The sequence below is a fragment of the Otolemur garnettii genome, unplaced genomic scaffold (assembly GCF_000181295.1).
Source record: "Otolemur garnettii isolate 467f Iridium unplaced genomic scaffold, OtoGar3 scaffold00014, whole genome shotgun sequence".
NCBI lineage: Eukaryota > Metazoa > Chordata > Mammalia > Primates > Galagidae > Otolemur > Otolemur garnettii.
In genome coordinates, this window is record NW_003852409.1 from 14,379,236 (window position 1) to 14,391,247 (window position 12,012).

General features: G+C 39.4%; 1 protein-coding gene across 1 annotated transcript in view; it reads right to left on the reverse strand.

The window, feature by feature from the left end:
- Positions 1–1,938: 1,938 nt before the first annotated feature.
- Positions 1,939–12,012, reverse strand: part of LPAR1 (lysophosphatidic acid receptor 1) — a 146,732-nt gene continuing 136,658 nt past the window's right edge. The window contains exon 4 of the mRNA XM_012802345.2: positions 1,939–4,413. Within this exon, the coding sequence (XP_012657799.1) occupies positions 4,112–4,413 (302 nt within the window). The 3' untranslated portion in view covers positions 1,939–4,111. The remainder of the gene's footprint in view (positions 4,414–12,012) is intronic.

Sequence of the window (12,012 nt, forward strand, 5' to 3'; positions counted from 1 at the left end):
GCTATCCTGGACCGGATTATTTTGCTATAATCAATGCTATTTGAGAAATTGATGAAGCTTAAATGGGGTCCGTGAATTAAGTGGGAACATACGTGTTAGTGTTAATTTCCTGATTCTAATGATTTCATCAAGATTATGAAAGAGAACCTCCCCCTCTGTAGGTGTTATGTACTTAAACCAATCAGGGGTGACAGGGCATCAGTCACAACTTACAAATGGTTTAGGAAAAATCTTCTGTAACATTGGTAAACTTTTCCATAAGCTTGAGATTGTTTCAAAATAAAAATTATCATTAGTACAAAAAATTTGAGAACTTTCACTACAGGTTACAGTTAAAGAGATTTTTGTGCCCAAGTGCTCCTTCTTCCTCTTCTAAAAAATATCCAGTTAAATGAGGATACCGTGATTGAACATGAAATCTTCTGAATCAAGGGTTGGCAAACTTTTTCTGAAAAGGGCCAGATATTAAATATTTTAGACTCTGAGAGCCATACCATCTCTATTGCAATTTCTCCATCCTGCCATAATAGTATGAGCAGCCAGACAATACATAAACTCCTGAGTTTATTGGAATTATATTCCAAAAAAAAAAAAACTTTGGATGCTAAAATTTAACTGTTATATGATTTTCATGCATCACAGATTTTTTTTTCTTAGCCATTTAAAAATGTTCAACCTGTTAACATACAAAATTACGTGGATTTGGTCAATGAGACTTAGTCTGACAATTGTGCTTTATGTTTCCAAATGGCCATTATATGCTATGTTGTTAAACAGATGATTAGCAAATTATCATGAACATGAGTTTTATAACTTTAAGAAGAATTTGCTGCATACCTTTCCAAGATAGAGGTGAATGATTGCTAGTGCATGAACGGACACCACTTGAGGTGGTCACAGCACACTGCCTGTTAATTGAATACATTTCTTCCGTCAGATGGTGCCTAAGTCCAACCCATTCATGAACCGTCCCAGCTTAACCCAGAAATAAACCCTGATTCTTATGAGAGCTTGAGATGAGGGGAAGCTCACTTGTTATTAAAAGATAAGTCATTTGTTTCCAAAGGAATTTTCATAAAAATGTTCTGCTTACTTTGGTATAGCGGGGGGACCTGATTTATGAAGTGTTTCTACAGTTTTTATCTAGCACGTGTGCACTCTAGTTTTAATGTGAAGAGCTAGACACATAATAGAATTATTTCAGAAGAAACTACTGGAATAAATTAGAAGGGAGATGAGTGGTGGAACTCAAAGTGATAGTTAATTGGGAAGGAGAAAGGGAAGACTAATAGACTTATTAATTGTATAATATTAGCTAAAGTTTTGAGTCCAGGAAATTACGGTTTTGCTAAAAAAAGGGGGGGGAGTTTGGAAACATTTGATTTCTAACAATCTTATATCCACCTACATTTAAAGGTTCTCTCCCCAATACATATGGGGACATTTACTTTAATATTTTATCTTTTTCCAATACCTCCCCAATATCCTAGAAAGATAATTGGCACATAATTAGCTAATAGAGACCACTTTTATCTTGTTAGTTATTAAGCCCATAAGCAGAAAGACCACTCTGACTTTATAAACTCCCAGTGATAGTTTTTTATAAAATTGCTGAAGTTTTTATAAAATCACGGTTTTTGTTTTTTCAAAAAGAAAGTCAACTCTAGTTACCCTGTTGAGGAAAAGCATAGTCCTAACACATTCTCACACGTTCGTGGGACATCAGCCATCATCTTTGGGACGCGGGAAAGACTTGTTAGTCAAACTGAAAAAAAGCAGTTCTGGGCTGAAAGACATCTGTGTGATTTCTCCACCTCAGAGTTTAGCAGTAAAATAAATAAGTAAGGTACGCAGAGAAATAAAAGAGGTCACGGGGTAAAGCACCACGCAACACAAGCCAGAAGGCCCTGGAACAAGGGAAACACCACTGATCACGCATTACCAAACACTGATTGCAAAGGATTTATTAAGGTCCAATTAGTATGCTTTCAGTTTCAAATAATCCATATCTCCTCCAGAAAATATTCACAGAAACAAAAGTCCAAGTTCATTTCCTTGACTTACAATATAAAATGTTCCGTATTTTGTATAAAGTATGTGCAAACACATTTCTGCTAACCGGTTCCCCACGTTCCTTTCACTGTGGGTATTTTACAAGTCTGCCCTCTGCTCAAAGGCCGACCGTGCCCTGACTTCCTCCTTCCTAGACAGCCATTCATCTTCTGGACTTCTTTCTCTCAGACATCCTCCCGACCTCCGCCTACCTGCTTTGTGACTGTGCTACTTCACTGGTTCGTTCTTACAGCAAACTGATGCCATTACTACTTTACCTGGACAATGCATTATTAGATAGGTATCACCTAATGTGGAGGCATCTATCGGGGTGATTCCTGGGGAATACACAGCAGCCAGTCATATACTGCCACGCTCCGCCCATTTGCTATAGAAAGGCCTTGAGCTATTTAACATGACACTTCTTTATTCACTTCGCATGTTTGATCTCTTTGCATTTTCCTCAATTCTACATTGCAGGTGTGGTTACTAGGAGCTGGGTAACTAGTTTCTCAAACAAAATGTGGATTTGCTACATAATTAGGATACCTTTGTTATTTTGACAGGTGACTATTTCTATCCCATCTTGTTATAGGAATAAGTCACTCTCCACTAAAGTAACCACCACATTTCTTTTGCACAAAGGCAATGTAACTGGGTCTTCACAATTGCCACCCACGCAGTGCAAAAGCGGTAAATCCCTTTTTATGAAAGGCAAAAGTGTATTCAGACATTTCACATTAAAAAAAAAATTCCTTCATGGGAATATGTTCTAGGTAAATAATTATAAAGACAAAATTTTATGTACATGAAATTTTTGCAACTTTATAATAGTGAAAATTTCAAATAACCTAAATAGTCAACAATATGGGGATGGTTAAATAAACTGAGCTGCATCCATTAAATGGAGTATAACATAGCCATTAAAATTATGTTTTTGTAAAATTTTTAATGCCATAGGAAAACATGGCAATTCTGCAATGAAAAAAAAAAAATCTAGTTAGAAAACTGTTTACAATATGAGCCCAATTATGTTAAACGTATATAAGACACATATAGACATATATGGGGGGAGTTATTACAGGCGGTTACTTCTGGGTTGTGATTATCAGTAACCATTTTTGCTTGTTTACACATCTCTGCATTTTTCAAGTTTTCTATATTGAGTATGTATTATTCCATAGTTCAGAAAAACAGACTATAAAAAAAACTTCCACTGACATACAGGTAAATTAGAATGCCTGTGGGTATTTTAAATACGCGGGGAACACTATTACGGGGCTTCATTTTCTATGACTTTTGGGGAATACATATTCTTTCGGTAATAAACTTACATTCCCTGTCTTACACCTGTTAGAACACTTTAATAAAAGGTTAATATTGTAGTTAGAGCATTGTTTGCTTCAAAACCTAAACAAATACTGACTTTGAAATCTAGGTTCTTCCATTTCCTAGAAGATTTTAAATTAGTATCCTTTTCACCTTTTTAAGTCAGGCATCCCGCACACACACATTATATGCATGCTTCCTAAATGAAATAATTCTAATTTAGTTTCCCTAAGGGAAAAAAAATGGAATTACGGTAGTTTATTATAAACAGTCTATAGTCTTATCCATCACAAACATACTGATAGGCATAAACATGTTTATTAAGTGAAATGTATCCTTTAAAAACAAAAAGGCCTGTAGTAAATGAAGTTGTGGATTCAACTAGCCAAGAGTTTATCCTGACTTGCACCAAACCACACAAAATCTTTTTTAACCTTTAGTTAGTACAGTCTAAATGGACACTCCGGAGTCTATTCTTGAATTCCATCGTAAGAACTCCACTTTCTACTTTCAGAAGGAGTGGGGATCAAGATGAGGGGTGTCACATAAGCTAATTTTCAATACATATCAAGTCTCGAGGGGGCTAGGAACAAATACTGTCATTGGTTAGTGTTTAAGTACATGAGTCTATTTCCCTCCTTTCACACCCCACATTGCCCTGGCAATTGGGTAGGGGGAGGCTGTTCATCCTTTAACAGAGGTTGGCTGGCTCCTCCTCTTAGTTTCCTTTCTAAACCACGGAGTGGTCATTGCTGTGGACTCCAGCCAAGATGGTGTGGTTGAGGGAGGAAGCTGAGCGGTCTGAGCCTTCCGCGGGGCCGCTGGGGTTCTCACTGCGCTGGCAGCAGAGGATCTGCCTGAAGGTGGCGCTCATCTCTTTGTCGCGGTAGGAGTAAATGATGGGGTTCATGGCAGAGTTGAATTCCGCAAGGAGTAGGAAAAACTTCTCATAGGCCAGAACATTACACTGGGGACAGCACACGTCTAGCAGTAACAAAACCAATCCAGGCGTCCAGCAGATGATAAAGGCACCTACGAGGACAAGGATAGGAAGGATTTAAAAGAAGAGAATGAGAAAATAACATTATGAAACATGCAGCCAGAAGTGAAAGGATTTCCATTTCAACATAAAAATACTGAGATCGGAAGCCACCAATCATTGCAAATGAAACATTCACTTTCTAAAATAATCAGAAAAAAAATAACAATAATCAATGTAGTAAAATTTCATTATTGGAAGTCCTACTAAAACAGAGTATTTATGAAGCATTGATGATTATTTTGAACGAAACAAAGAGTTTGACAAGCACTGGGATGGGAAATACTGATGCAGGATACACACGTGGGTTTTAAGAACAAAGGTTGTTTTGAAACAAAAGATAAGCACTAAAGATAAATGTCCTTTAGTATCTAGTTAAGGCACAGTTTCTGGATTCCGGTTGCCTGGGCTCAAATCCTTGCTTTGTCATTTGATAAAATGTGTGAACTTAGGAAAATTATTTTCTTACCTCAGATTGCTCATCTGAAAAACAGATGAAAGTTTTTTTGGAAGGATTAAATGAGTGCTAAGAAAATAATCACTCAGTACATATTAACGGTAATAATAAGTTATTACCTGCTCAGTGGCATGGGTCTGTTTGAATAATTTACAATGATAAGATATATATTTTATTTCTATTAACCAATCACCTATGTAGTGTTTTTCTATATGCTTTATCAACAACTAATTTAATCTTAATAGCCATGTGACATTAAAAACTAATATCCCCATTGTGTAGATAAAGAAACTGAGACCCAGAGGTTTAAATAACTTGCTCAAGCCCGTGGTACTGACAAGTGGCAGGTGGGAGAGAAATCCCAGGATTTTTGCTCTTAGATGCTAGCTCCGGAGTCCAAGATCCAGGGAATGTTACATTAGATTTCCATTCTTGAAACTAAAAAATATTTTAAACCAAATTTTATGCTTCAGATGTTTTACTAGTTTAGATCAACTTTGTTCTCTTTCTTCCCCCAACTATTTTGAATCATTAAGATTTACTATGTACGCAACAGTAAGAAGAACGGAAATATAGATTCTTAATTCCATTTTATGTAGTTCCTAAAATCACTCCTCATTTGGATCCCAGGAAAAAGGGAGGTTGCAGAATAGCATTCAAACTTATCCCTGTGTTTCCCCAGGACCTCCTGGGAGTCTCCCACAGAAAGAACACGAGCGAGAGGAGTGGTGGGCATCACCATGCCCCTTCATGCTACACCTAATGCGCCCTATACATATAATCAAGCCAGGTAACAAGCAGAGGGGGAACGGGTGACCCAAGAAGTGCGCTTGAATCCCCAGAGTTCAGTGGCACTGGTCTTGGTGGACACAGGTTTCAACCGGGGTCATGGATTTGGACTGGCTTCAAGGAATGAGATTCACAAAATGTAAACAAATGAAATTTAGTCTCCAAACAGCCCACTTTGGGATGTGAGCTTTCTTTTTTGAAACGTTTCAGCAGGGAAACGAAAATAAAGGAGAAAAGTACCCCCATAAAGCTCTTTGTTCTACAACTCCAACGTGTATTGGTTTTAAACTGCTGTTCACTTTGAAGACTGTCCAAGGTACTTCATTTTCTAATAAATACAATACCTTAGATTTTCCTAAGAGAGAAAAAAGATATTTCAAATATCAGGAGATAATAGCCAAAGAGCTATTTGAACTTCAATAAAAATGTTAATACAGCATTCATCCCAAGTCCTTGAATTTCCTTGCTTGAAAATCACTCAGAAAGCTAAACATAAAGGAAAATCAAAGGAATGCCTCTTGGGTTTCAGAAATAATGCATTATTCATCGAGAAGCCAGGAAGGGAATTATTCTCAGGATGGAAAATGCTTGGATGGAAAATGCATGGTTCCATTATTCCATTTACTTGGAAACTAAAAACACACAGGCCCTTCATGAATGAGAGAGCATTCTTTCAAGTTTCTTTCCCCCTTTCTTTTATCAAAGCTCTAATTGAGCTCAAATTCAGAGCTTGATTAGATACCAGTAACATGCATCTCAATAGATAGATTTTAAATAAAATGATCTTTTTCTCCTTCCAGGCAGCAGAAGGAAGTATCTTTATCCTCATGTTCTTGTTCATGCTGCTTGACTTGGTTCACAAATGAAAGGATTCAAAGACACTCATTGGTTGTTCATAATTACTTCCAATGTTAAAATTCAAAAAGAGCAAGATCTTTCCAAAAAGAGCCCATGAACCTTATTTTCTGATCAAAAATTGCAAGGAACCCTGGTAGGCTGCAGACAGGAAGTGGGAAGCACCACAGTCTGACATAGGAGCTAATATATGTGGACACTTTATTGAGGAACCCAGAGTCCTCTCCCTTCCTCTTCAATGAAAGGGACTGGCTTTTTCTAGTACTATGATTAGTACTATGATTAGGCCCAGTCACACAGTCCCTGCACTGTGCTTGGATCTTCAAGACTCAATCCAAGTTAAATTTTCATAGAGGTGTCAAGGATCAAGCTGACTATAAGATGAGAGGTACCACAGAGAGGGGAGAGTGAGCCCTGGAAAATCTTAGGGTGATGGAGGCTCCTAACCCAGTGAACGAATATATTCTGAAATCAAGTGCTCAACTTGTGGATTTCCTCCTGAGCTTCTAAAGACAAAAATAAACCACACTCAAAACCCTTCAATAATAAGTATAATACAATCAGAAGCATAATTCAATCAAGCTATAGGGCTTGAGATGTGCACATAACCTGTAGAGAGTTGCGTGTACACCTGCAAGGCATACTGATCAGAATTTACCAACCCCCCCACAAAAAAACTTCTATCTCAGCATCTATAAAATGGAGAAGTAACAGCTCCCTTCCTTCTTCATGGTCACAGTGAGGATTAAATTGAGATATGACTTATAAAAGCCCTCTATAAACTGCACATCTACCTGACTATCACCGACTCATGAAGGCTGGTATAGCACAGCTCTTAGACAGGCTCTTGCGGGGCAGAAGATGAAGGCATGTTTTAGATGGTGAAGACCTAGCATGTCCTAAAGCCCAGAGATGATACCATCCTGACCATAAGAGAGGTCTAGAATTTGCAGTTGGGTATGAGGAGGACAAGGCAACAAGGAGGAAAAGAGAGAGAGAACAGAGGGAAGCAGGGAGGCCCCAAATCATTTTGGAGGTTCTTGTGGGTCAACTCAACACTTAGCAAGATGGAGACCATTAAGTGGTACTCAGCAGGGCTTGGGTCTTATTTCTAGCACATTTCTGATGGAGGAATCCCCACAGACCAAGGCTCAACACCAAGAGATGGCAGGCAACAGTGTGGAAGGACAAGAAAGTAAAAGTTGTTTATGGTTAAAGTGAAAGAAGTAGCAGACGGTAACGTGCCCAGGTCTCAAAAGTCTTGTACATCTGGCTAAGACATTTGAAATTTGTCCAGTCCAATATTAGCTCTCAACCCTAGACACACATATAAGAGCTTGTAGAGGTTATAAAAATTAATGATCTTAAAAAAAATTAATCATCTTTCAGCCAGTTTGAATCTTGCAAAAAGAAACAATGATCTTCACCTACCTCTCCTCCCATGAGATTTTAGTTTCATTGGCCTTACTGGTCAGATTTTCACTTAAGATACGACACTGGTACGACCAAAAATTGCATTACAACAAAGACATTTGTATCAGAATGTTTATTGCAGCCCAATTCATAATTGCCAGGTCATGGAAGACGCCCAAGTGCCCATTGATCCACGAATGGATCAACAAACTGTGGTATATGTACACTATGGAATACTATGCAGCCATTAAGAAGGATGGAGACTTTACGTCCCTCATGTTCACATGGATGGAGCTGGAGATTGTTCTTCTGAGCAAAGTATCACAAGAATGGAAGAAAAAGTATCCAATGTACACACCTCTATTATGAAACTAATTTATACCTTTTATATGAAAGCTATAACCTAATAACAGCCTAAGAATATGGGGGGGAGGGAGAAGGGAGGGGGGAATGGATGGAGGGAGGGGGATTGGAGGGATCACTTCTGAGGTTTATCTTACAAGGGTACAAGTGAATCTTTCTAAGAGTAGAATGTGAGCATTTTAAAACAATAACTAAGAAGAAAATGACATGAAGGCTGTGTTAAACAGTTTGATGGAAGCGTTTCGGATTGTGTGTGAAAACCCCACACTGTACCCCAGAAGTGCATTAATGTACATAGTTACCATTCAATAAAAAAAAAAAGATATGACACTGGTGACAGAAGAAACTAATCAAGGCAAAATATCCGCTATTTCCAAATTCCAGAACAGAAATCATAAAAGCTAGAATCAGGATGAGAGGCATGGGGAAAAAGATGCGGAAGGACTGGCAAACACATTTAGGATTCAGAGTCCACGAGATGGATGAGAAAGATTAAAGAGTCAGTGACTCCTAGATTTTCAATCTGGGTAGGGAAAGGTAGTGGTACTTTTTGGTGAGAAAGGAAACACAGAAGAAAGTGTTAAATGGTGTTTTTGTTAGGGGAAGTGAAGAGAAGAGAGTGGATGATCTCAGTTCTGTATGTGTTTAGCTTGAGGTACCAACAAGACATCAGACGGAGAGGCCTAGATAGCGTGATAGGTGCATGGCAGTTTGAATCTGGGGAACAGTCTCTCACTGTGTTGAACCAAAGTGGTTACGTTCTGCCTGATTTGCCAGCATTGCAAGTAACATGGGGAGGAGGGTATTCAAGACATATCTGTGGGTTGCTCTTCCTTGAACAAGCTTCACTCCTCCCGTCTACATCTGTCAAAGCAATCTATGACGGCTCCGATGGCCACAAAAATGGAGGGAGAGGTGCTGGAATGCAGATGTGAAAGGCAGAAAGGAATGAGGCTGCTTGGGAACAACAGGTCACAGCTGCACACAGAGATCATATTACCACACCTTCCCTCAAACCTACACAACCCCATCAGCTGAATAATGCTTACCATCTGGTCTCACAATTAGGGCCTTTCTTTTAGAATGACTTTTGCTTAACTAGCCGAACTCTGCTTACCTATGGAATGCAAGGACTCAAGTTAAGGAGGAAAAAAGTCCTTGCCAGAGAAGACCTCTAGGGAGGGAGCCCAAGACTTTTGATGAAAAAAACGGAGAGTTTCCAGTCTGGCTGGCAAAAGTGTGTTTTTGCAAAAGAATCAGACATCCCACAGACCTGACATGAGTCAAGGTAAATCAATTCTAGGCCCAAAGCCGTGTGCCCAAGTTGGCCTCGCACTTCTTGTTTCTCAAATGAGGATCTCAGAAGCAGCCCTCCCCATCTCAGAGGCTTGTGGTGGGGAACCAGTGAGAAAACCAATGTTTGAGTACGTCAATTACTGTTTCTCTTTTTCTCTTACACTGAATTGCCTGTTTCCTTGGTATCCTGGAATCCAATCAAAGTTCAGTTCGTCTCTACAGTTACGATTTCTGCTGTTAAGGTGCTCATGTAAGGTACACATATAAGACATGGTTAGCTAGGAAATCCTTCTATATTACATATCTTTTAAGAGGCTATGTTCAATAATAAACCACAGACACAAAGTATATTCTTTGGTCGAGCAGCTAAGGGGTCATTATAATGGGGATGTACGTAGTTGGCTTTTTCAGATTAAAGCTTCTTCTAAAAGAATAACTGAGATTAATCATACAATCTGTTTTCTTGACCATGGAAAAGATAGAATTTAACGGAGATATCTCCACAATGTTATAATATTTCTATCTTGACACCAATTTTATTCCATCGGTTTAATGCCCAGCACTTCCTCTTCCTGGTCACAGCGAATCCTGCACGCATTTAAAGTTTCATGATTTCATTTACTGTGTGATAAACTCTGTGCTCTAGCGTGTCCATCGCCCACTCCTGAGAGTAACAGTTAGCTTTTAGAGAAAGGTATTAACACCACACAAACTCTAAAGCCAACAGAATACTCATTATGCGCTCTTTTTACCATTTCTGGGTGAGAGTTTCAGCCCCATAATTCTGTCCTGATTCAACACAATGCTGCCTTCCCTATTTACAAGAGAAGGCCAAAGCTACCTTTCCTCTGCTGTTAAACTCCCCCTCACACACACATATGCCCTGCACCCTACACGACAGACTCTAAATCTCTCACTCCACAACTGCACACTGGAAAGTATGTGTTGAACTGACTTGCATGCTGGTGCTGCCTCTTAAAGACAAGCTGGCCTGAACAGCCGGTAGAAACCACTTCTCCACTGCTACAGCCCCAGCCATGTAAACAATCCTTTTAATCAGCCTTTTGCACTTGGCTCCTAACCAATTGCTCTTCCTCCATGCTTCTTCCCTAAAGTCCAGTTTGCACACAATAGCCAGGATGGCTTTTCAAAAACATAAGTCAACTCACATCATGCACTTTCTGCACAAAATCTTCCAAAGCCTTTCTACAAGACATCCTTAATGTGGGACATAATGTCCTACATTTGTCCTACAAATGCTTATGCATTAGTCATTAATACTGATGGATGGCAGATTATCTAGGAAACCCACTGACTACTGGGGAACTGGGATGGTTCAGGAACCAAGGGAGACATGGCACAGCCACGTTTCTTTTTTTTTTTTTTAATTTCCTTGCTTATTTCTTTAAAGTTTTATTTCTTTGCTTTGTTGTTGTTGAGACAGAGTCCCACCCTATGCCCCTGAGCAGAGTGCAGTGGCTCCTACCTCACTGCAACCTCAGACTCGGGCTGTGGACATCTTGCTGCCTCAGCCTCCAGAAGCACCTGGCTGGGTTTTTCCATTTCTTTTTAGGAGTCAGGGTGTCACTCTCGCTCAGGCAAATCACGAACTCCTGAACTCAAGCAATTCTCCCTCTCAGCCTCCCACAGGGCTGGGATGACAGGCGTGAGCCACTGCACCCAGCTCACAGCCACATTTCTGCTACAGGAATGGTTCAATAGGATGACGCCCCCCCCCCCAAGAAACACTGCTAGAAGTTGGACTCTGCTGCTGCCCCTAGATATTCTCACTGCACCCCCCAGACACTAGATTCTGCAGGAGCTACCTTGAAAAATCACTATTTCACCCAACACACCTTTGTGCTCATCCCTCAAGATTCATAGTTCCGTGCAAGGGTGTGTTATTATTGAAGTCTCATCTCCACGCTCTGGCTACCAAGGTGGGGGGTGGGGGGGGACATATCCCCTGCTGGTGGATACAATGTCTTATCATTGTTTTTAATTTATATATTTTTTTAATTATTACAGGTACATAATAGTTATATATCTTTATAGGGTAAATATGATGTTTTGATAGTTATACAATGTGAATTAATCAAATCAGAGTAATTGGGGTACCCATCACCGCAGGCATTTATCATTCCTTTGTGTTAGGAACACCCCAGTCCCACTCTTCCAGTTATTTTAAAGTATACCCTAACTTACTGTTGACTACAGTCGCGCTGTCGTGCTACCAAATATTGTTCATTCCATCTAATTACCTAATTATCTTTTTTTCTTTTTAATTGAATGGTAACTATGTACATTAATGCACTTCTGGGGTACAGTGTAGGGTTTTCACATGCAATCTGAAATACTTCCATCAAACTGGTCAACACAGCCTTCATGTCATTTTCTCAGTTATTGTTTTAAAACGTTC